Source organism: Panthera uncia, assembly GCF_023721935.1.
Source record: "Panthera uncia isolate 11264 chromosome C1 unlocalized genomic scaffold, Puncia_PCG_1.0 HiC_scaffold_4, whole genome shotgun sequence".
Taxonomy (NCBI): Eukaryota; Metazoa; Chordata; class Mammalia; order Carnivora; family Felidae; genus Panthera; species Panthera uncia.
In genome coordinates, this window is record NW_026057585.1 from 74,001,008 (window position 1) to 74,027,332 (window position 26,325).

Sequence of the window (26,325 nt, forward strand, 5' to 3'; positions counted from 1 at the left end):
TGATAAGCACCTCAAACTCAACCTGTCCAAAACTGAAGTCATTCCCCTCCCCCAAACTGCTTCTTCAGCGCACCCTACCTCAGTGACTAGTTCTACCATCTACCAGGTGCCCAGGCCTGAAACCCACATCATCTTTAACTCCTGCCTTCACCTCCAACGCTAATTCATTTCCAACCCTGTCGATCTCTCCTTTTCACTCATTCAGCAAATATTCATTCATTCCACAAATACCGTTGTCTCCCCAGTTAGAATGTAAGCTCTACGAAGGCAGTTTTTTTTGTTGTTGCTGTTCTCTTCACTGCTGTATTCTCAGCTTCCAACAATATACAGTATTTAACAGGAACTTTATATTAGCTAAATGAGTATTATTTGGGATAATATCCATAAGCCTCATTATGGCACACAAGCCCCTTGGGCCTGGCCCATCTTCCTCTTCAGGCTCATTTCTCACTCCTAACTTCTTGCAGTTCCTAAAATGCCCCAGTTCTCTTGTTTTTATACCTGCTGATCCCTGGAATACCACCCCCACCCTTCTTCAGCTGATTCCTACTCCTATTTCAAAACTTGCTCAGGTCCTCTAGCAATCCTCTCCTCTCCAACTGCCAACTGCAAGCTTCATCCTACTTACTGGGTGTGGGCAGTCCTGGTTTCACAGATTTTTAGAAAATATGTATCTTCCTATCTGTCTCTGGTCAAACTGGGAAATCCTCCTCCCTGGAACCCATCCTGGATAAGAAGACCCAGAGGCTTTCCTATCTGTGTTGTCTGAACAGGATGGTACCGTTCCACTACGGGCCGTACCTGCCTTCCCACCAAACTATATACAGCCTGCTACACAAGTTACTTGCTCACATCATTGTGGTCTTGAAATGTACGCTTTGAGATAGAAGTTCCTTGTAATTTTCTTTGTATAGCACCTAGGACAGAACTTAAAAACCCTCAGGTAGTACTCATTAAGCTTTCTGCTAATAATGATAAAACACTCAAAACAGTCAAAGCTACATAAAACATATGTGCAGAAGAATCCAAAGGATTGATGAAGACCAAATGGAAGAAGGCTTCCTCAGGGAGGGGAATGCTACCTACAGGATTAAGGATGATGGGGAGAACATAAAGGCCACAGGCAAGCTGGCACCATCACTGGAACTAACATTATTGAATTAATCCTAGGAATTCTGCTCCCATCCTCAACAGAGGGAAAATTTACTAGTAGCTCTCAGACTTCTGCAAAGCGCCAAGTTTGATACAAAGACAATATATACTTGGGGAGCCTGAGTGGCTCAGTTGGTTAAGCATCTGACTTCAGCTCAGGTCGTGATCTCGTGTTGCGGTTCGTGGGTTTGAGCCCCACATCGGGCTCTGCGCTGAAGCTCGAGCCTGGAGCTTGCTTCAGATTCTGTATATCCCTCACTCTCTCTGCCCCTCTCCCGCTCACACACTCTCTCAGAAATAAACATTAAAAAATAAAAAAACTAAAAAGACAGTATATACTCTACCTCAGCAGACTCGACCTTATTCAGAGATCAACACTGCCGAGGCCCTGCCATTTTACCCGAGGCCTTAATCTGCTTTATCCTGTCCCCTGTATATTAGGGGGAGAATTAGGGTACAGAGTGCCACCTCCTTCCTTAGCTGGCCTCTCTACTCTTGCCCCTGACAGGTCAGAATCCAGGGAACCCATCAGTACTAGCCAGCCATCCCTATGCCTCTGCCATCCATAAAATGGAGGTGACTAGGTCAAACAATCACGTATCAAAAAGCTAGCTATTGCTGTCACAGGTAAGGGAGCCCAAAGAGGCAGCTGGAGCAGACCAGACAGACCCAAGACAACCTGAGCTGATGGAAGTGGAGGAGTGGTTCCGAAGGAAGCTTCTGAGGAAACCTCAAGAAGCGGTGGCCCTCCGGAGGGGAGCAGGAGGAAGGCACAGAGACGGCTGTGCGCATCAGGCACAGGGCGGCAGTGGCGTCGCTCAGCAGTAGGGCCGCTTCTTCCCACTCGTCACGACCAGCCCTCGGTCCCTCTGGGATAACAAACATACGTCTAGGTAACAAATGACACAGGATTTTGTCAAATTAAGCACAAAGTCCATCAATCCGCATTGGCAATTTTTAATGTTTCACTTGTGCAGAACTGAAATTTGTATTCAAAGGCACAGAAGGAAGGAAAGGCAGTTATCACAGCGTGAATTCACAGACAAAGGGTGCTGGATAAAATCATCAGACTGCTCCTCTTTAGCCTTAGGAAAATAAATAATGCAGTACTAAACTAGCTTTATTTTTATTATATTTCCATGTAAAGGCAGTACCCAAATATCAGCTGAGTAAAAGACTTTCTGGCCAGATACCAAAGGTGCACAGCTGATCTGCTTTGGGATGAATGCCCAGAAAGGAAACATTACCAGAGGGTGCGAGCTCCAGGCACAAAGTAAGCTCTCATTCAGAAAATGGACAGAGATTCGAGGCAGTCAAACACACAGCTTTGAAAACTGGAAAAGTAATCTTTCGTGACACTTGTTTTGAAAATAAAAATTAGCTGCACATCAAGAACTGTAATTTTCAAAAATGGAATCAGGCCTGATTAGTACTTACGACTTCCCGATAAAAATTACAAAAATAAAAACTGAAACTCTTCTGTTCTTGAAAGAGATATAAAACTATATTTTTTCCTGAAATACCATAAAAGAACCATCAGTATTTCACCCTATGTCTCTTAAAATGTCCTTTTGTTCTTCTTTCCACATTCTGCCACTTTAAAAATAGCAAAACCTTTTCAATATGGCGATTGCTGCTAAGTGAAAGGATGTACTGTTTATTGAGTCAGAGTATAAATGAGGAAAAAGCTGAAATGTTCTGAAAAATACTAGTTTATGCCGTAATGAGATCATATCCACCAGGTAGAAAGAAAGACAAAGACGGAGATTTTCCTAAAAACAAAAACAAAACCCAGTGATTTAAAACCTTCTAAACATAATTTCTAATTTCAAAGCACTATTTAGAAGCTCCTGATCGGTGTGATGCAAGAGAGGGAACAGAGACATTTGGTAGAACAGAACATATTTCTAATTGGTTTCATTTAAATCACATCAGCCGTACCAATTATTACCTTTCTTCCTTACGTAAAACACTGATTCACCAGGTTAGATCACAAGAACATGGAAGTAAAAACAAATCTCAACTCAGGTCCGAGCACAGTGATTTGGGACCACTGTCTCACTCCCTCACAGACAAAACTCTGGGTGGTGTTCCTTTTTTAAACACAGGCCCCCAAACACCTTATATGCAGGTTCCATATAAGTGTGTAAATAAAACAAGTTCTGTATTTTCTCAAATAATTTTAAAAGTTGATGGTAAAATTAGATGCTAGAGATAAAACCATGCTTTTAAAAACATTAAGCCTCAAAATTTCATCCAGTGTTTTAAGAAATGGATTATTAAAATCATTTTTGAAATGAGATATTAAATGTATTTAAATCTGGGTTTTTCTGTACTTAATAATTTTTCTTAAAAAAAAAAAAAAAAAAAAAAAGGTTTAAAAACATCAAGAGCTGGAACATGCTGCCAGGACAGAAATAATTGGAAATGTCTTCAGTCGCAGACCCTGGGCACCTCAGTCTTGTTTTGAACTTTCCAAAGCTTGAAGCCTCTCCAGTAGTGGAGGGTGAGAATAATGCCACATTGAAAACAGCCAGTCCGAAACAGGGAATCCCAAGTTATCTTTGTTTAGTTTGATTAAAGCAGAATATAAGTCTTTAGCTTTTCCAAGTTTCTTGGCAAACGCATCGGCTTGAAACTCAAATCTGCGGCTTAGGACTGTTAGGCAGAAAGAAAGAACCTGAAAAAGTAAACAGAAGGGGTTTGACCACTGCCTGCCTCTGCGGCCACTGGCGGGCGCATGAGCAAGGCGTGCGGGCATAGTCCAGCTCAGGATAAGAGAAACAACAGGTCCAAAGGAAGATCACTAGTATTTAGGGAACGAAGGTGGGGAATTGTTATAAATTGAGACTTTTCCCCCAAGCAAACAGACCAGAAACAGATATATACCCAAATCAATGTTCTTCTTACCAAAAAAATACTAATTTTTAAGCATCTGCCAGGTGCCAGCCACTGCTGTAGGCACTTTATGTATTCCCCAACAATCCTACATGGTCATTAGTCTTACTGTTGTTTCACAGATGAGGAAGGTCATGTTCAGAGAGGTGAACTAACTTGGTGGAAGTCACACAGCTAGGAGGTTGTGGCGCTGAGATTCTTGGTACCTCCATAGCCCACACACACCACCTTCCTCGGGGTCAGAGTTAAGTCGCAGTGATTTCTATACAGACCCTTTCTTTCTCTATTAAAATATATTCTTGGAGCGCCAGGGTGGCTCAATCAGTTGAGCGTCCAACTTTGGCTCAGGTCATGATCTCATGGCTCGTGAGTTCGAGCCCCACGTCAGGCTCTGTGCTGACAGCTTGAAGCCTGGAGGCTGCTTCGGATTCTGTGCCTCCCTCTCTCTCTGCCCCAACCCACTTGCATTCTGTCTCTGTCTCTCACAAAAATAAATAAACATTAAAATAAATAAATAAATAAATGTGTGTGTGTGTGTGTGTGTGTGTGTGTGTGTGTGTGTTCATTCTTGGGAGGCACCTGGGTGGCTCAGTTGGTTAAAGTGTCCAACTTCAGCTCACATCATGATCTCACAGTTTGTGAGTTCAAGCCCCACATCCAGCTCTGTGCTGACAGCTCAGAGCATGGCGCCTGCTTCAGATTCTGTGTCTCCTTCTCTCTCTGCCCCTCCTCCTCTCTCTCTCTGTCTCTCTCAAAAATTAAAAAATGTATATATATATTCTTGGGGCACCTGGGTGGCTCAGTCGGCTAAGTGTCCAACTTCAGCTCAGGTCATGATCTCACAGTTTGCGAGTTTGAGCCCCACCATCGGGCTGCCCGCTGTCAGCACAGAGCCCGCTTCAGATCCTCTCTCTCTCTGTCTCTCTCAAAAGTAAATAAACATTTTAAAAAACTTAAAAAAAAAATTCTTGCTCACTAATTCCATATAAGAGGCTATAGTCTACAACCTCAAAACAGAATTTTCTAAAATGTTCTGAGCTATGACAACATTGCCAGAATAAATATCCAGTCTCTGAACGGACCATTACAAAGGGGACAAACTTCATTTGAAAATACACATTTCTGAGGGAAAAATAATTTATTTGTATACTGGAGTACTTCAGGTTGAATGACATGAGTTCTAGTTCTTACCTTAAAATACTTCAGCATTAAGACAAAACATAAGTTTAAAAAAAGTCTCTCATTTGTACCTCTCACTGCTACTAGCAAATAGAGAGTTTCAAAATGAAGTCTGGGAGTTCCTAATCCCTTCTTAGACATATTCAAAGCTAATATCTGAATTCTGCCTGAAATTTCTCTCCAAATCTTGAATAGACTTTTTGGGACAGAATCATTAAGTGGTCCTCGTCAAGCTATCGATGGATCAATTTTTCTCCTGATTATAAGTGTCCCAGCAAAGCATTCTTTTCTAACCTGCACTTGCTGGCTCTGCTGTACACTGCCCAACTTTTCTTAATATTAAGGGCAATTTCCCCATCTTTCCCAGGAAAATAGCTCTTTCTTATCATGCCCTCTTTTTAAATTTTATTAAAATTTTTTTTTTAATGTTTATTTATCTTTGAGAGAAAGAGACAGAGCACAAGTGGGGGAGGGGGAGGGGCAGAGAGAGAGAGGGAGACACAGAATCTAAAGCAGGCTCCAGGCTGTGAGCTGTCAGCACAGAGTCCGATGTGGGGCTTGAACCCACGAACTGTGAGATCATGACCTGAGCCAAAGTGGGACGCTTAACTACTAAGCCACCCAGGCAGGCGCCCCATCCTATCAGGCCCTCTTAAACGCTGACAATTAAACATAAGTCTTTTTGTTTAAATACCTAGTTCTTTTGAAACAAATCTCGTGGGCTCTTCAAGATTTTTTAAACAGTTGCTAATATCTCTGTGGATTAATCACGTTTCAAATTACTCTAATACCCCACATTTATTTGGGTGGTTTTTGAAATGAACTCAACCACTCAATATAAGAGAGCAAACAAGCAAAACAAAAATCTCTGAGCAGTCAAATTAGCTGCGGCAAAGAATAACCACTAACACCGTGCATGCCTGTACTTAGAATAGGACCCTTCAAATCAGTCAATCTAGTAACCGCGACCCAATGAGTTTGATGATCTGATTTTCTTGTCTAGGGTAGGTTAAGGATACCAACTAGAAAGGGATAATGACATACAAGAAAGTTACACTGACAGGATCATCAGCCTGACAGTGAGGGAAGAAACAAAAAAATTTGTTAAATAAATAGCACAACTGCTTCAAAAGCAGAGCAGCGGGAGTCACTCAGTATACATAGCTCAGTGTCCTTAAGGCACTCCTGAACTGTGAAGTTCTCTAGAGGTGCCTGGCTGGCTCAGTCAGTGGAGCATGGGACTCTTGATCTCGGAGTTGTTAGTTCAAGCCCCACACTAGGTGTGGAGATTACTTAAAATCTTAAAAAAAAAAAAAAAGTCTTCTTTAACCTCTTTAAGCAGTAACAAACTACATAAGGCATTTTATAAATATTCTCAGTTAAAATAAAAAAGAATTTAAAGGTAATAAATCTCAGTGTTCTGGAAAACTTTGTTAGTTTATGCGGACAATGCTATGCAAATATGATCTATTCCTATTTCTCTTCCAAACCTCCTCCCCCTTTTTAATGGAGAAATAGGATTCATTTAGTTTATCTAAAAATCTTAACTCTACAACCTGTCTCAAAGAGAATTTTTGTCAATGGAGATCACTCAAGATCCCCAATATTATTTCCTGGCTTAATTTATCAAATATCATGACATGCTGCCATCATATTTGTTAATATACAGTCTCATTAATCCATGCCATATCACCTGTATGCAGTCTCCCTACTGGGCAATCCGAGCAGTGATTCTTAAGCCTCACTTACCATAACACCCCGCCCAGTTCTGACTTAGAGGGCCTGTGGTGGGACCCTAAGGCCATTCTGAAGGGGATGGGCGGAGGACACGATCAGGGGAACACTGTCACACTGCCTCCCTTATCCAGCCATACAGGCACTCAACTATCATTGTTTCGTCCCCTCACACACAGAAGATTTTCAGCCAAACACTGGTGAATATGTCATCTAGGACTTAGCATTCTCCTAGTTAATCTCCACCTACCATGCCTCTGAGGTACGTTAGGATCTAAGTTTTCACCACCAAAGTCTAGTCCTCGACTATTCCCCCATTAACAGCATGCAAGCATTTGTTCATTTGGGCTTGGGTTTTTCTGCTACTTTCTTCTACTGGCCAGTAAATCAAGGGACTAAAAGGTTTTGTTTCATCTACTTGTTAAAACTACAGTTTTGTTTATTTCTTTTTTCACTATCCTAAAGGTTCTAGATTTGAAATACAAGGTCATATGTAAGATAATTATAAAGATTATACATTACCTCATTGTAAGGTGAAAAAATAAATTGGAAGATGATCAATAATCCAATTAGAGTGGGTTGGCTATTATAGAAACCAAATGCAGAAAAAAGCTCCTTTCGACCAATTAATACAGCAAACAAGAAGAAACACAGGAAGGAATTCATCTGGAAAGAAAGATACAAAATCTAAGTTATTACTAAGGTGATTTATCTCACTGTGGAATCAGAAATACCAAAAAAAACTAGAATCAGACATCACGGTGCGATTTTAACAATAGTGTTAGTGTAATCAGAGAAACAAGTTATTTAGGTAATTTTATAGTTTTATTATAGAAAGAAAAATAAAATTTCCCCAAATGTATAAGCTGTACAGTTTTTTAGAAGGACAGGTTTAAATGGAGGCTCTAATAACTGAGGGTTTGAAGTGGCCAACAGCAGGGGCACCTGGGTGGCTCAGTCGGTTGGGCTTCTGACTTCAGCTCAGGTCATGATCTTGTGGTTCATGGTTTGAGCCCCACGTCAGGCTCTGTGCTGACAGCTCGGAGCCCGGAGCCTGCTTAGGATTCAGTGTCTCCCTCTCTCCCTGCCCCTCCCCTGCTCGCGCTCAGTCTCACTCTCTCACTCTCTCTCTCTCTCTCTCTCTCAAAAAAATAAAAACATTTAAAAAAATAATGATAATAAAGTGGCCAACAGCAATGAGATATTTTCTTTCTGTAAAAAGTTAAATGGCTAGAATGGATTCTGGCTTTGTTTGCATTAAATCATAATCAGATACAAGGCCTTCCACCTGACTTTGATGTGGAAGCTCCAAGAAACAAGCTTCCCTTGAATACTTTTTAGGACCACTGGAGCTGTACTGAGCAGTTAGGTCCAAGAGAAAAATGGTGTATCTTTAACAATAAATGAGAGAAAAAGAGTCAAAAGTCTGTACCAAAATATGAGTAAAGGGGTACTGGAGTAAGGTAGAGAACAAATACCATTCTTTCCCTTGGCAGGTCAGGATCTTGGGAGACCATAGGTACCATATTTGAGGGTGTTGCTCCAAATCATTTGCCAGAGAACTCAAACACTACCAGCCTAGAGTGGGGCTCAGCATAAGGTTCGCCAGCCCCAGGATGAAGTGCAAGCAGCTTGCCATTCAGCCCTTGTAACCCCGTGGATCCACATGACAAGCTCCTAGAATTATGAAGATCCTAGAATTATGAGCTATGCATATCATTTTTGTCAAGTAACTACTGTCCTTCTGAAAAACAACTCTGGGTTTGCTACTGTACCCTACTAGAGACTGATTCCTGACTGGGACGGCAGGACCCTGCAAACCGAGCTGCCTCTCCTACACTGGATGCTATGCTGGCTCACCTAGCCAGGAAACTGGAATGTCCTGAAGCGCCCCAATATCACGCCTAAGTGGCATATATGTGAGCGGGAATGAAGGATGTCATGAAGGCAGAAGTTAAAAGAGCAGGTAGCCCAAACACCTAGTATGCCAACTCCTGACCCTCTGCCATCCCTCAACCAACCCTATTCATGGGGAGCTCCCTATAATCATTTGATTGAGGAGGAAAAATCCGAGCCCATTTTACAAATAACTTAATACAATTTGCTGGCACCAGCTGAAATGAACTGCTATGGCATTACAGAACCACTCAGGGCTGTTCCTGGAAAACAGTGGTGAAGGAAATACTCTCAGTGAAGGAAACTTCAGTAGTATACCTCATTGCCCACTCAGTCTGGAAGAAGAGAAGGCCTGAGCTGAGGATAAAATCATTGGCAGTGGGTAAATATTGGTTTGGCTGGATGATCAGGGCCTCGGAACAAACTCAAGGATGGCTAACAAGAAGATCTGGAAAAGAGGTATGTGGAAAAACTTCCAAAATTAGCCCAGAGAACGATGATATATTGGCCCAATGTGAATGTTCACCAAAGGAGTCCCTGGTAAAGGAGGCTGTCGATAAGGTGGAGAAGATACCTGCTCTGTGGATGTCAGTCAGCCTCTTTCCCTAGACACTCTAGGACTTGGTCAAGGGACTCTTGAACAAAGTGGCCAAGGTGCCAGAAATGGAGTCAGTGCATTGGTCAACAACCCAGACATTCCCCCCACTGGCTTTTGATGAGTGCCCAATCTATTAGAAGGGGCAGTCAACCCCACCCACATCAGGTACCACACCTCAGGGACCAGCCGACCACCTCAGGGTAGCCTAATTCCATTGGACCCCTTTCTCCATGAAGGCGGCTGAGACTTTCCTCTTCAGACTGAATACTCTGAACTTGGATTTGGACTTATCTTCTTATCTACTGCCATGTATCCATACAACTAGCCTCAAGCCAAGGAACTCATTTTCTGCTGAAAGATGCAAGGCAACAGGAAGGGCCCATGGAGGCTTACAAATCCTCACACACACCGTCCTCCAGAACCAGCGGCCCTTTAGAAAGGTACAAAGACCTACTTTAGACTCAGTGAAGGCCACACCTGCTCCAAACCAGTCAACAAGATATAGTGCTATTTCACCTGGAGCCTGACAACTATGGTAACAGTTGGTTTAGAGAGTTGATTTAGGTCCCAGAGGAGGAATGTTATAGGAATAGTTATTTTCTTCTTTATCTTTACTACATTTTTCCAACTTCTTTTCAATAGATGTATAATGACTTTTAAAGGAGAAAAAAGTTTACCAAAAAATCCAGCTTATCAAGCCTCATGCTTCTTGATCTTCACAGCTGAGTGACTCTGCAGGTAGTGATGGTGGTGGTAACGATCAACACTGACACAGTCCTAACCACATTCCACGTACTACTCCACAGTCTTTACATGTATTAACTCAGTGAATTCTTACATCAATCCTAGGAAGTATTATCATTCAATAAGGGATGGAGGCAGAGAGAGGTTAAGGAACTTGCCTGAGGGCACAGGGATGAAGTCAAGGAGCCGTGATATGAAGCCAGGTATCCTGGCTATAGAGTCCGTCTTAACCTCTCTACTAGACCACCTCTCCTGCCTGCCATACTTCTCCTCTGACTACCTTGCCATAAAAAGGGAACTGTCACTCCCAACTTACCTGGCTGATAATGATATTTTTGACTGTGTGTCCCAACTTCCAGTGTCCCAGTTCATGGCCCAGTACAGCAAGCACTTCCTCATTTTTACATCCTTGTTTCTTATTCTAAATCAAAGAACACGTTGCAAATAAATTATTAACAACCTTCACAAAGTTTATCCCTTTTAACCCAGTAAGAGCCCTTCTTAGATTCTAACTTAAAAAAAAAAACAATCAGACTTTTGTGCAAAACTGTTCATTCATTTAACAAAACATTCTCTGAATCACTCCATGGTAGACATCGGGTTAACCACTGGAGAGAGAATCATGAACAAGATAGACATTCCCTGACTTCATGAAACTTATAGTCTAACTTGGATTTGAAAAAAAACAAAAACAAAAACAAAAACAAATGTTAAAAATATAAATCTTTATCAGTAGGACAACATTTAAATAAATCATGACAAATTTATATGACAGCTATATTATAAACCCATTAGAAATGTTTCAAAAATTATGTTCTGACATGGGAAAACAGTTTACTAGGTGAAGAAAGCATGATACAAAGCTAAAAATAGTGATCCCAATGATGAAAAAATGTGAATGTGCATATAAAAATGAACAACACAGAAACAAATGATGTACATCAAATGTCAACAGTAGTTTTTTCTATGTGATAGAAATTATAGTGATATGTAACTAGCTTATATCTTTCCTATTTTCCAAATTATCTACAAATAAGCACATATCATTTATGATCACAAATACACCATGAATTGCCATTTAAAAAATCAAGACTTCCAAGTTAAGGTAGCAGAAAGAACAAAATCCCCCATAAAACTACGATCAAGAGATTTTTAAGATATTAAACCCACAAGGAAGGGGAAAACAGGAGAGGTGACAACAGCAACATTTTGGAAGCAGGAAAGCAGATGGACAAGTGATATGGACTTAGCAGACTAAAGAAAGCTGACTCACAAGCCAGCAGTGCAGCAAGCAGAAGCAGCCTGATTTATCCCACACAGTCTTCACAGGGCTTGGGAACTAACAGCACTAGGTACTTCTGGAACTGGGGGAAGGGGGAAGGCAGCTAAAATAAGAATTGAGTGAGAGTGGTTTCAGCAGTGGTTAAAGCTATAGATTCCTTCTCCAACTCTACACAAAAAAGCAACTGCCCCTGTCCCTGGAAGGAGCCTAAACATTCATTCTCTCTGGGTAAAAGAGGACCTTTCAACTAGCAAGTGGGCCTAGTGGAGGGCCAGGGCACACGAGCATGGTCTGCGTACACAGACTATGTGTCTGTGTTAGGTTAGCTATTGTAAGGGTATGCTGAACACTGAGGACTCTCCCCCACCAAGCCCTCTCCCCACACTGGGCTCCCAGAACACTACCCCCCAGGCAGAGGATCAGATGAGTACTCCCTGGGAACTCTGACCACTCTACCAGGAAACACCTGAGGATACTAACACCCAGGTGTTCTCCAGCAAGAAGCCCACCCAGGTCACCCTACAGTGAAGCTCAAAGTGGACAAGCCTTAGCTACAGGCTCAGAGATTCCAATCAAGTTTTTAGCCCCCATTCTCTTACTAAGGAGTAGACAACCAAGAATTACCAGATATATGAAGGAAGCTGTTAAGATAGAACACTAGAACCTGAAAAAAAGCAGTATGGATGACATAGAAATTATATAAGGAAAATATTTGAATTTTTTTCCCTTCAACACATATGAAGACCGGGCCGGGAAAGATTAAAAAAAAATAACTACAAAAATTGCTAACATTTATTAAACAGTGACTACATACATAGGCCCTCTGTGCTAAATACTTAATTATCTCATTTATACATCAAAATCACTATGACAAAAGTATTCTTACCATACCACTTTATAGATGAGAAAATTTAGGCACAGAGAAGTTAACTAATTTTCCTCTAACCACAAAGCCAAAGTCTAGAATTTGAAGCCAAGTGGTCTGATGCCAGAGACCTGTACTTTCAACTTTTACAAACTATGAATGTAAAAGTATTCAATATTCATCAATCAAATAAGATAAATAACTTTAGTTGACACATATGTAATCATTTGCGTATTATTACAATATTACAAAATTAAACATAAATGGCAGGTGGTCATATGGATAATGATATATAATGTTTACTAAGCCAAATAAAATTCTGTCCATAAATTTCCCAGATTCAATGTAAATAGTGCCAAGACACAATGAACAATTTAATCTTACACACACTCACACATGTACACACACATATTCACTCACGAACACACACACACACACACACCCCTAGACACCTGAGTCTGGCAATGTTACTAACTAGATAGTCTGAAAAACCCTCAGACATCTAAAAATACTAAGTTATAAATATCCTTTTAAATATATAGTTTATTTAGTACGTCAGAAAAAAAAGGAAAAGCCAAAGGTGAGGAGGTGAAATTGAGATCCCTCGCACAAATCCACGAAGGGCTACACTCTGAGTCAAAGAGTGAGCTAGGAAAAACTACAGTGGCAAAATAACCCAAATTTGTCAAGTCTCACCTAAAGTGGAAAAAAAATATTTCTTACTAAAATTCAAAATCATTATCCGTATAATATAGTCCAGAAAAATCCCAAGCTGACCGATTAAAATACTTCTGGTTTGTTGGCACTGGGGACAGATGACCCAAGCAAATGTAAATCTTCTATTGAGGATTGTACCCTAAACCCAGACCCCTCAGGATTCCTAAAGATTAAAATCAGTGATGCATTATGAGGTCACAATAAAAATTACCAAAGACTTCAGAAGACAATGGAACAATGAGTAAGTTAGCAGAAACAATAAAGAGCACCATTAGCTCCATGAGACTTCAGATAATGGAACTATTAGCTACAAAAAAAACAAAAAACAAAAAAAACAGCATGCTTTACACAAAGAAGAGATCTAAAAACACTGAGGAAGGAACTAGAGAATTCCAGAAACAACCAAGCTGGTTTGAAAAAGAAACAAACAGAGCTTTAAAACTGAAACACAACAGGCTGGCTAAAGAATAAATGGATTAAATATACCTAGAGAAAAGAATAAAGAGAGGGAAAATATGAAATAGTGTTTACCACTTGTGGAAGACAGAATGAGATAGTGTGACATTCATCTAACTGGAATTCCAGAAAGACAGACTGGAGAGAATGGGAGAGAAGCAACACTCACAGATACAACTGGCCAAGAATTTTCAAAACTTCAGGAAAGATCTAAGTTGTTAGATTTAGGAATCACAATATATCCCAAGTAGGACTGAGATAAAGAAGTCCATACCTGCAGAACATGAAAATCAAAGAGAAATCTTAAGAACCACCAAAGAGAACTATAAAGAAATGACACAAGCTCAGAGTAGACTTTTTCAACAGGAACAAAAGCCACAACACAATGGAATGGCATCTTTAAAGTGCTAATATAAATAGCTCAATGAGACAGTCAGTCCTAGGTCGCCTGGCTGGCTCAGTGGGTTGAGCATCCAACTCTTGATTTTGGCTTCGGTCATGATCTCATGGGTTGCTTAGGATTCTCTCTCTCTCCCTCTCTCTCTGCCCCTCCCCTGCTTATGTTTTCTCTGTTTCTCTCAAAATAAACTAAAAAAAAAAAAAAAAAAAAAAAAAAAAAAAAAGATAGTCTTAAATTGACATCTAAGCATGAGAATGAAATAAAAACAAAATCCAAAAATTTCTTAAGAAGTTGCTAAGACATATACTTCTGGAAAAAGGAAAGTTATTTCTGAAAGGAAGGTATAAGATGAATAGGGAATGGTAAGCAAAGAAACAGGTAAGCATATGAGTAAATCTAAAAAATGACTGTATGAAATAATAATTATAATGCTAATTTGGGGGATAAAAATAAAATAAAATAAAAATAAAACACAAGATGAAAGGAGGAATTGGATCAAAGTGTATATGGTCCCTGGATTGTTCAGGAAGCAATGAACATACTATATATTTTAAGATTTTAAGTTATATGGGCAATCCTAATTTTTTTTTTAATGTTTATTTATTTGTGAGAGACAGAGAGACAGAGTGTGAGCGGGGCAGGGGCAGAAAGAGAGGGAGACACGGAATCTGAAGCAGGATCCAGGCTCTGAGTTGTCAGCACAGAGCCCGACGCGGGGCTTGAACTCACAGACTGTGAGATCATGACCGGAGCTGAAGTCAGACGCTTAACCGACTGAGCCACCCAGGCACCCCCGGGCAATCCTAATTTTTAACAGAAGTCACTGAAAGCACAATCATACAAGAACCTTCCAACCTGAATTAAAACTCAAATAGAATTTTTTTTTTTAATTTTTTTTTTAATGTTTTATTTATTTTTGAGACAGAGAGAGACAGAGCATGAACGGGGGAGGGGCAGAGAGAGAGGGAGACACAGAATCGGAAGCAGGCTCCAGGCTCTGAGCCATCAGCCCAGAGCCCGACGCGGGGCTCGAACTCACGGACCGCGAGATCGTGACCTGAGCTGAAGTCGGACGCTTAACCGACTGAGCCACCCAGGCGCCCCTCAAATAGAATTTTTTAAAACCCTCAGTCAGTTGTTTAAAAAAAAGGCATGAAGATGTACATGTGTATGTTCAGGGGTGGGGTGGGGATACAGGAAGGACAGAAGAAAAAGGCATAAAGTAATATGGCAGAAACAATTCCAAGTATCAGTAATCACAACATATATAAATAAACTAAGCTGGTCAAAAAAAAATAGTGACTCTCAATCATAAATCTACCTACATGCTATGTATAAGGCATCTAAGACAGGATGGTAAGTTGAGAAGTAAAAGGAGGATCGAGTTAGTGGTGGCTCACTGCACAACGTGATAAAAATAAATAAAAACCACTGAATTATACATTCAAAAATGGTAGAAATGGTAAATTTTAGCTCAAGAAATTTTTTAAAAAATGGATGACATCTAGCAAACATTAACCAAAAGAACACTGGTGTAGCTGTATTAACATCAGACAAAATCAACTTAAACGGCAACTTAAGGGGCGCCCGGATGGCTCAACAGGTGGAATATAGGACTCTTGACCTCAGAACGGTGAGTTCGAGACCCAACCCATGTTGGGTGTAGAGATTACTTAAAAATTAAAAAAAAAAAAAAAAGAAAAGAAAAGAAACTTAAAGGCATTACTAAAGAAGGTCACTACAGAATTCGCCAAAGGTTCAATCTACCTTTGGATGCATTAATTCTAAATTTACATGTATCTAATATTATTTCCTCAGAATACATTTATTCTGACAAATCTATCATAATAGAGGATGTTAACATACTTCTCTCAATAACTGAAACACCAAGCAAATAAAATATCAAAAAGATATAAAGATGTGAGCCAAATAAGCTAAATAAGCTTGACCTACTGACACACACAATATCCTGCAACAATTAGAGAACTTATATCCTAGAAAGTAAAGGCCAAGGGTTTTGAAATATACTCCAGATACTTAAAAGGGTGAGGTACAAAAAAACCCAGATGAATTGTGGAATTGATTTTGTTTTATGCAGTTTAGAAAAATGCAACCTAATGCATTAGGTTATCTAGATATTCTAGATCTAGATATTCTACCACCTTTCCCCTCCTTCCCCAATTCCTCCTTTTTAAGGAGATGTCCATTTAAAGTGAGGCTGGGTAGATACATGAGAAAGAGGATAAAGAGATTTGCAAGATAGTATTGACATTTATTATCTCTTTTCCTTTCAAGTATTAGAATTTAGGCCAGAGCAAGAACCGTTAAGAAAACTGGCCTAGTTCTTTAAAAGACAGAGAGACATTCGTGCACCTGCACCTTCAGGGCCATTAAGAAAGAATCACAATTTAAAGCACCAATTAGTAGACATCTATTCTAAGGGGGAAATTAAGACTGAAGATCCACATATGAAGATATTTGCTGCAAGAATATTTTTAACAACAAAACACTGGCAATAATCCATATATCCAATAGGAGGAGAAAGATAGAAAAAATGAGTTTATAAAGACTAGAAATACATATAGTAAGATGTTTATGGTCAGGCAGATTAGTCATGTTTTCTAAGTTTTCTATTGCTTTCATAAGCAAAAATATGGCTGTTTTGTTTAATAATAAAAATAATAGCTCCCACCCATTAATGGCCTATGTGTGGATCAGACATTTTACATGCAGCTCATTAATCTCCACTGCTAGAAGGCAGCTATCATTTGCCTCATTTTATATAAAGTAACTTGGTCCTCAGGCTTCTGTTTTCACTAGTTCCCAGCTTCCCAGTATGAACTATGAATTCTTTCATTAAACAACCAGCTCTCTACTAGATGGTGCAGGTTCCTGTGTCTAGGTTTAGGAAGCTATATATATACATATATATATATATATATATGTATATATATACATATATATATATATATTTTTTTTTTTTTTTAAGTTCATTCATTTGAGAGAGACAGAGACAGCGCAAGTGCCAGAGGGACAGCAAGGGAGGGAGACAGGGAATCCCAAGCAGGCCCCTCCACTGCCAGCATGGAGCCCAACAGAGGGCTCGAACTCACGTAAGGTGAGATCATGACCTGAGCCGAAATCAAGAGTAGGACGCTTAACCAGCCGAGTCACTCACGTACTACTAGGAAGCTACTTGGAAGTGCACAGAGTCACATTCAAAGATACGGAATGAAAAGAGCTTAAACAGGGTCCACTAACGGACTCTTGTTTTTTTGTGACAGATTCTTAGACAAAACTGAATTTTCTTTTCTTCCCACACTAATTTCACAGAACAGAACAGAAAGAAGCACCACTTTCTATAGCACTTGCTTTTTCACAGGATTCATACACTGACTCGTTTGATCCCAACACCACCAAACTGGGCAGGAGAGGAATATTATCTTCATTTTAGAGATAAAGAAGAGGAAGCTGAGAAATTAAAAATGTCTTAAGATCAGGGTGCCTGGGTGGCTCAGTCGGTTGAGCGTCTGACTTCGGCTCAGAGCCTGGAGCCTGCTGTGGATTCTGTGTCTCCCTCTCTTTTGGCCCCTCCCCTACTCATGCTCTATCTCTCTCTGCGTCCAAAGTAAACATTAAAAAAAAAATTTTTTTTTTAAATGTCTTAAGATCATCTCGATAGTATGTCGTGGGTAAAACCTGAACCCACATCTCTGTAGCCTGTGCACTTTCCATTTACTCTTACTAACTGGGAAGACTTAACATAACCCTAGCCCTTGCTGGGAAATACTTTCTTCTACAAAGGGGCAACTTTTCTATAGTTTTACTTTTCTTTTTAAACTACTTTTGAGACAGGTTGTTCTAAATATTCTCTTTGTGTGCTGAAGGGTAAAATCCTAGAGTCAAGTTTCCTAGACATCTTTTTAAATGTTAATAACCAGTATGGAAACATTCATCAAAATGTACTAGCTCTCCCTGAGAGAAGGGATTTCAGATAACTTAGTTTTCTCCTTTAAACTTCTGTTGAAAATGAAATGCTTCATTTTCTCCACCTCATCCAGATTGAACGCGCCCCACCCCCCGATGTGTTGTACATAGTAGGTGTTCAGTAGCAGGTCCTGACTAAACCACTGTTTCCTAAATTTCTGCTACATCTGTGTACTCTCTATGTGACTATTTACTCAATAGCTTTCTCTAAACCAATTCACTTTTTAAAACTTAGCCTTGTCCTAAATGACAATATTTATGAAATCACTATATGCTAGTTTTATCATTGTCCTAATATACATTAATAAAGATATAGCTATTCAAATTTAAAATACTAATATACTCCCTAAAATAATATGGCACATACACTGGAAAGCACTGCAGTTAATGAGTGTTGAGTCAATCTTTGTTCTTTTCTTTACTGAGTTTTTTATTTTAATTCCAGTATAGTTAACACAGAGTGTTATATTAGTTGCACGTGCACAATATGGCGATTCAACAATTCTATACACTACTCAGTGCTCATCATGATGAGTGTGCTCTTAATCCCCTTAACCTATTTCTCTCATCCCCACGCCACCTCCCCTCTGGGAACCATCAGTTTGTTCTCTATACTTAAGAGTCTGTTTGTCGGTCTCTCTTTTTTCCCCTTTGCTTATTTGCTTTGTTTGTTAAATTCCACATATGAGTGAAATCATAAGGTATTTGTCTTTCTCTGTGTTGAGTCAATCTTTGACTTCCTTCACTCCCCACAAGCACAATCACCAGGTACTTTAAATCCATCTTTTATTGTGACTCTTGAACTTATTCTGACCTCTCACTCTATGCAGACTCTCTTTATTTCATGCTTACCTTGATGCACTAGGCCCCAGAAGTCTCTCTGCCTCCAATCTGTTCTATCCTATATGCTGCCACCAAATTGTAATCTTCCTAAAGCAAGCTTTGGCTTCTACCCAAATCAATAACCTTCCTGGCCATTGGAGACAACCACTCAACATCTTCAGGAAGAATTTTACAAACTGGTCCCAGTGTACCTTTCCGTCCCCATCTATAAGAATACATTTAATCATTAGTCTTAGAAGAGCCAGTGTGTAGTTTTTATGTCTGTATCATTTTATTCATTTCATAACTTTGACCTGAAAAGCCCCATTCCCAAGTCAAAATTCTGCTTAGTTCAAATATCTTCTCGTTTAAGAAAATGGTCTACTAGGGGGCGCCTGGGTAGCTCAGTTGGTTGAGCGTCTGACTTTGGCTCAGGTCATGATCTCATGGTTCCTGAGTTCAAGCCTCACGTCAGGCTCTGTGCTGACAGCTCAAAGTCTGAGCCGGCTTCAGATTCTGTGTCTTCCTCTCTCTCTGCTCATCCCCACTAATGTTCTGTCTTTCTTTCTCAAAAATAAATAAACGTTAAAAATTTTTTAAAAAAGAAGAAAACTATCTATTAGAATCCTCATTAACCTCTTAATTTCTCAAAGCCACACTATTCCAGCCATTCATGATGTTTACCACACTCTGCTTTAATTTATGGGCTATTTGTGTACAGGGCTCATCTCTTCCACTAAAGGTTCTTCAGGACTATGTCTAAAGTATTTTAATCATGTAACTTATACACAGGTGCTAAAATATTTGTAGTTATCAATGAAATACAGCAAAAAAGCCAGCAAAATAACTCAGAGACTCCACTCAACACATTTCAAAAGACTAATCTTTTTTAAGATTTACTGAAAGAATCTGTTCTCCTAGAAACAGGAGAAATACTAGAAACAGGAGAAAGAAAGAATACTGTTCTCCTAGATACTCAAGATCAGTAATTTCAACACACTGTTTGAAATCAGTGGGCCACTATCTAACATCATGGTTTGGCTATAATGTTACCCCTGTTCCTCATCCCTGGATGTGGGTACCTCTTAAGCAGAGTGACCTGCTGACCTTGCATGATTCCCTCGTGCTGTCCCCGAGTTACCCCTTCTGGACTTCAGTGTTCCTACTGATGACATGACCTTAAGATCTCTTCTTAGCTTAAAATCCTGACTCTTGGTCAAACCAAAGTGACTTTTATTCCAACGTCCTAACTGGCAGGATAACCCTACTTCAAAAATAAGCTAAATTACAGGAGTTAACCCTCTCCCAATGCTATTTAATCCCTTCACAGAATCTTGCCCCGTGTACATTTTATAACAGGCAAGGCCACTTTATTGGACTATCTTTTCAGGATCAAAATGTATGTTCAAATGATAATATTTCCTAGTAGTTAGAATGTATAAAATGGAGTACAAAGTATCTCACCTATATTATTTCATTTAATCCTCAGAGCCCTAAAGGCAGGCAGCTTCAGCCCAGTGTTTCTCAACTAGTTTCCTAGTTCTCCTAGGAACTAGTTTCCCAACTAGTTACCTAGTTCTTGCCCCCCAAGCCCTGCCCCCAAGGGCTATCTGGCAATGTCTGGAGAGATTTTCAGTTGTAACAGGTGTTGGTGGTAGGGAAGGTTGATACTGGCATGTAGTGGGGAAAGGCCAGGGATGCTGCTAAATATCCTATGATGCACAAGATACCCTCCCACAATAAAAATCACCTGGCCCAAAATGTCAATAGTGCCAAGGTGAGAGACCCTGCAGCAGCATCTTTTAATTAGGAAATCAATGATTCAGGGGTGCCTGGGTGGCTCAGTCGGTTAAGCATCTGACTCTTGATCTCAGCTCAGGTTAAGAATTCACAGTTCATGAGTTCAAACCCTGCACCAGGCTCTGTACTGACGGCTCAGAGCCTGCTTGGGATTCTGTTTCTCCTTCTCTCTGCCCCTCACCGTCGTGTGCACATGACACACGTGCACGCTCACTCTCTCAAAATATATCAACTTAAAAAAAAAGAAATTAATGATCTAGGGTCGCCTGCGTGGCTCAGTTGGTTAAGGGTCCAACTCTTGATTTTGGTTCAGGTCATGATCTCATGGTTTGTGAGTTTGAACCCCATGTCAGAGCCTGCTGGAGATTCTCTCCCTCTCTCTCTGCCCCTCCTCCCAACTCTTTCTCTCAAAATAAATAAATAAACTTAATAAAAAAAAAAAAAAAAAGAGAGAGACAGATCAGTGATCAATGATTTAGAGAACTTAACATATTGCCTAGAGTTATACAGAACCGAAATCATCTCTGAATGACACCAAGGCCAATAGCATATTCCAATACATATAGAAATACTGCTGGCTGTTCCTGATTAAAACTGTGCTGTTTCTTATCATTGTCCCTTCTTCCCCCAGTTAGTCTTGGTACTTTAGATCAAGAGTCATATGCTCTACTGACTGAGCCAGTCAGGAGCCCCCCGAAAAAGCTTTCTGAGACTCAAGTCAGATTTAAGACATGTCTTCTCCTGTGCTCCCCCTGCATTCAGTATACATAGCTTCACTGTTACAATTATATCTCTCCCCTTCAGATCACAAGCTTCTTGAGATCTTCCCTCTTTATTTTTGCATTTCTAGTGCCAGGCAAAGTGTCTCAGCACAGAATATAGGTTTCATAAATATTTGTCAAACAAACAAAAGAAAGCCGACCACATTATATAGTGTACCCAAGGACACACAGCTACTAAATGACAGAACCAGGATTCAAATCCAAGTCTCTCCATTGCCAAGCCTATCATTTCTGCATCTCAATGAGGTAAAAATCAAATGTTTATCTCCTCTTTGGCCTACCTGTGGGAAGTCTTTGATCATAAACATATCAAGAATATATATGAAGTCCTGTTTTAAAGACAGCTTATAATCGTAAGAATTTTCCTGTCTTACACTTCCGATTTCCATGTGTACATTCTATAAAAGCTTGAGAGGTAGTTAGCATGTAATAATAGTGATAGTCTCTCCCAAATACCAGAATTATAAAGGTGCCACGGTGTTCTTATTTGGTAGTCTCCTTTAATTCACCACTCACTGCACAGAAACTGATATTATTCTGAGCTGTCATAGTAACTGTTTATAAAAACTGAGCCCAGGGCCTCTTAGGAAAAGAAAAACTCACTTTAACGTTAGCTTTTATTTCTTCACTGTCCCCTTCTCCATCTTTGCGGGCTTCCATGCCAGACTCCTCCAGGATGGCTTTGTTTAGTACAGAATACTCTTCTAGTAGAGTGTCAAACAAAACTATGCGCTTGTTCTTGAAGAAGCCATAAAAATAAGCATTGCTGTGGGAAGAGCGTTTAGATCCTAAGGAAAAGACAGTTCAAAGCATGGAAAAGAATTAAAAAGTCTGGGGTCCTCTGGTGAGACTCCTAGAAATTGCATTACTGCAAAGGACATTAACATTTTCAAACTGTTTAATACCTGAAGAAAAATGTATCAACATAAATCACCACCAGCAGTGGAGACTGTCTGTTTTCCTGCCATACTGCCAACAAATATTTGTGCTCAGCTCAGCTTTACAGCAATAAGGAAAGTCTAAATATCCAACAGTAGTGGAATGACTGAATTACGGTAAAGCTGCGAAATGGAATTTAAACAGCCAGAAAAAAGCAATACTTTTGAAAGAATCTTAACAAGATAGAAAAAAAGTTCACCAATATACTGTGAAGGATACAAAACTTCATGTATATAAGGTTCCATTGTTGTCATGAAAAAAAAAAATACATGTAAATAGAAAAGCATAAACACAAGCCTATGAAGACATATATCAAAATATTGAAGTGTTTACCATTGGCTGCTAGAACTATAGACTTTTGTTCCATCCTTTATACTTTTCAAGGCTTTTTAAAATAAGTATACTTACTTCTAGAATCAGAAGAAAATTAAAGCTATTTTTAAAAAGACTGGAAAAAAAAAAGAACATACTTAACAGTATGTGGCTAACAGGAGCTGAACTATGGTTGATTTTTTTATTTGATTCTTTATATTTTTCTTTATTTTCTAAATGTTCTACACTGTATAGAGACATTAGTGGTTAAAAGCAGACTTTGGGTTCAAATCTTGGCTCTGCCATGTGCTAGTTGTGTAAATGTAAGAAACTTCCTTAATCTCTTTAAGCTTCATTTACCTGTTCATGGTAAAAGCTAATCTCTAGCTCATTGAACTGGATTAAAGATTACATGAGAAATTCTAAGTAAATCAATTGTATACCACCTGATCCATAAACTACTACTACTATTACTTATATACATTTCTTAAAAAGAAATGATAAAACATTTGTTTCTCCTGAGAATTTGAGATGTCTCACAGAAAATGTGTATTTTGTATCTATTCACACTTCTAGTATAAAATATGCTTAATATATATATATATTTATTTATATTTTTATTTTTTTGAATGTTTGTTTATTTTTGAGAGAGACAGAGACAGACTGTGAGTGGGGCAGGGGCAGAGAGAAAGGGAGACAGAATCTGGAGCAGGCTCCAGGCTCTGAGCAAGCTGTCAGCACAGAGCCTGACATGGGCTCAAACTCACAAACGGTGAGATCATGACCTGAGCCGGAGTTGGATGCTTAACCAACTGAGCCACCCAGGCGCCCCAACAATATATTTAGAATACAGTATATTTACATATATAGAAGTATACATGTTTAGAATATAGTAAGACTTTGATAAATATTAGCCTATTTATGTGTTTATTTTTTCATCTTTTGGTTTTGTTGCCTAGAAATTAAGAGTCAAACACGTGGTCCAATTTTGTCAGTAGTTCAGGACCTCAGCATCTGGAAAGTTATGTGTAATTCAGAGGTCTTACACTTCTATCTCATTTATGTCTCCTTCGATTCTAATTTTTAAATTAAAAATACTTCTTAGAAGCTGCCTTATTTATGGAAGTAGGCAAATTGTACGCTTATAAATAAAATAAAATAAAATTAATATCTTAAAGTGTAGCTCAAGGAATACCTATACCAAAATCACCAAGAGGAGCTTGTTAAAAGTAGATAATAAAACACCTGGGAATGGAGCCCAAGAATCTGTCTTTTAGCAAAACTTCCAGAATATTCTTATAGTCACTAAAGTTTAAGGGTCCCTGCTCTAGACCATAAGCTTTTTGTATCACTGTACTGGCATGTAGTATATTCAATAATGCTTGTTTACTGAATGGGTTAATGATACCACTTGAGATACGAAGTAATATACTTGAGAATTCTGAAAAACCAATGTAAGGCACTGCCATTTGTGTCTTCATGTCTTATGATGTCTTACCTTCACCTACCAGCAGCATTTTTTTGTTTATCTATTTATGTAATCTCCACACCCCATGGGAGCTCAAATTCACAGCCCTGAGATCAATGGTCACTTGCTCTTCCAACTCAGCCGGCCAGGCACCCCCTCGGCAGCATTTGACACAGCTGACCACTCCTTCCCTGAAAGACTTTCTTTTCCTGTCTTAAAAGAAACACCACTTTCTCCTGGCTTTATTGCTGCCTCAATGGTCTCTCCTCCTCAGCCTCCATTGCTGGCTCTTCCTCTCCTACTGACTTCAACCTGAGCCCCTTTCTCTTCTCTAAGTGCCCTCTTCATGGCATTAAACACCATCTATGTGCCAGATACTTCCCTATCAATATTCTGGCCCTGACCTCTCCCTAGAACTCCAGACTCATATATCCAGCTGCCTATCTGACATCTGCATATCTCCACAAGGAGGTCTTTAATGCAGATTTGTTATTTATATTCGTGTGTGTGTGTGTGTGTGTGTGTGTGTGTGTGTGTGTGTTTTCCTGCTCCATGCTGAATTCTCCTTTCAGAGTTTAGGAAATTTCTCACCATGTAAGTCTTGTGGGAGACTGCTTCTCATTTGAGAAATCTAAAAGGCCAGATATTCGCATCCCCAGCACTTCTGGCAGTTAGCCCGTGCCCTGGTTCAATCAGATGCACCTACTGGGGACTCTCAAGATTTAGCTAATTATGCAAAGAACCAGGGCAGTGAGGAATTAATGCTATGGATACCAGTGGTAGGGATGATATAAGGGAGCAAACTACTGAATTCAACAGCAGGAGGCAAGAGCAGGGTCCACACCAGACTGGTTCTACAATGTGATTCTAACCTCCTCATCTCCCTGGGAACAGTCCATTTTCCAAGCTTGTAAACTTAACTTTCCCGGTGACTTTGTGAGTTATCAAACATTGATTCAATAAGGAATTTTCCTGCTTCACTTAGCCACAGTTGGTTCTACTGCTCACTCAGAGCTAATCATTGCTTGAGGAACTCTAATACAGTGTTCAACAGATACCTCAAAATGTAGAACTTAATCCAGTAGAACTTAATCCCCCACAAACCTGCTCTTTGCTCAGTTTTCCCATCTCAGTAAACTATCATTTTTCAGCTGCTCAGGCCAAAAATCTAGGTCATTACCCTAAGTGTCTCCCTTTCCCCAATTCCTTCACAGGTAATCTCTGAATAAATTCCATCAACTCTACCTCTGAAACATATCTCCAATGCATCCACTTCACTCTGGAAATTACTGTCCTAGTCTAAGCTGCCCTACCTCCTCGCTGACCCCTACCACAGTCTCCTAACTGCTCGTCCTGCTGCTACTCTTGCCCTCCCACTACAACCTTTTCTCCACACAGCAACCCACAATATTTAAAAACTACAAACCAGACCATGTCACTAAAATCTTTAATGGATTTTCCCCCCTTGAACTTAACATAAAACCCAAGGTCCTACTGTGATTTACAAAGGCCTGTGTGGACTGACTGTGTATATCTCACACTGTTCATGTCACAACACCCTTCTGCGGTGCTGAGTCACACTGGACTTTCTTCTGTTTCTTGAAGACACAAAGCTCTAGAAGGTCTTCCTACTAATCTCAGCATGGATGGCTCCTTCCTTCAGGTGTCAGCTAACACTCATCTGCTCAGAGAGGTCCTGCCTGATGACCCAATCTAAAGTATCTACTCAGTCATCCTGCATCACATCACACTAGATTCTCTGCCCAGCACCTGCTATCTGGTACCTTCTGAGAACAGAATGTTGTTGACTTTTCACTACAATATCCCTGTCAAGTTACAAATCCATAATGTGTATTGTTATTAGTAGTAACAACACTTAGTCATTCAAAGTATTTCTGAGGACTGTGATCATTATTAAGAACAAAAACATACATTACAGATCAGTAAACTTCCATTTAGCAAAGGTAAGTTGCCAAAGTCACACAGGTAATTTGTGATAAAAACAGGATTCAGGGGGGATGGGCTAAATGGGGAAGGGGCATTAAGGAATCTACTCCTGAAATCATTGTTGCACTATATGCTAACTGACCTGGATGTAAATTAAAAAATAAACTATAAAAAACAGAACAAAACAGGATTCAAACCCAAGCCTATTGATGTCACAACCTGACCTCTCATATGCTACCCTCCACCTACTCAAATCTTTTTTTTTTTTTTTTTTTAAACACGCTCTGGCCAGTTATATTAAAAAAAAAAAAAAGTTGCATGATTTACTTTTCACTGGTCTGTTCTGG

At 39.7% G+C, this 26,325-nt stretch overlaps 1 protein-coding gene across 1 annotated transcript in view; it reads right to left on the reverse strand.

Annotated features, from left to right (window-relative positions):
* Positions 1-2,093: 2,093 nt before the first annotated feature.
* ZMPSTE24 (zinc metallopeptidase STE24) overlaps positions 2,094-26,325 on the reverse strand; it is a 42,748-nt gene continuing 18,516 nt past the window's right edge. Inside the window, exons 6-9 of the mRNA XM_049618882.1 lie at positions 21,916-22,117; positions 10,518-10,622; positions 7,486-7,629; positions 2,094-3,832 (exon numbers count right to left, since the gene is read on the reverse strand). Coding sequence (XP_049474839.1) covers positions 3,608-3,832; positions 7,486-7,629; positions 10,518-10,622; positions 21,916-22,117 — 676 coding nt within the window. The 3' untranslated portion in view covers positions 2,094-3,607. The remainder of the gene's footprint in view (positions 3,833-7,485; positions 7,630-10,517; positions 10,623-21,915; positions 22,118-26,325) is intronic.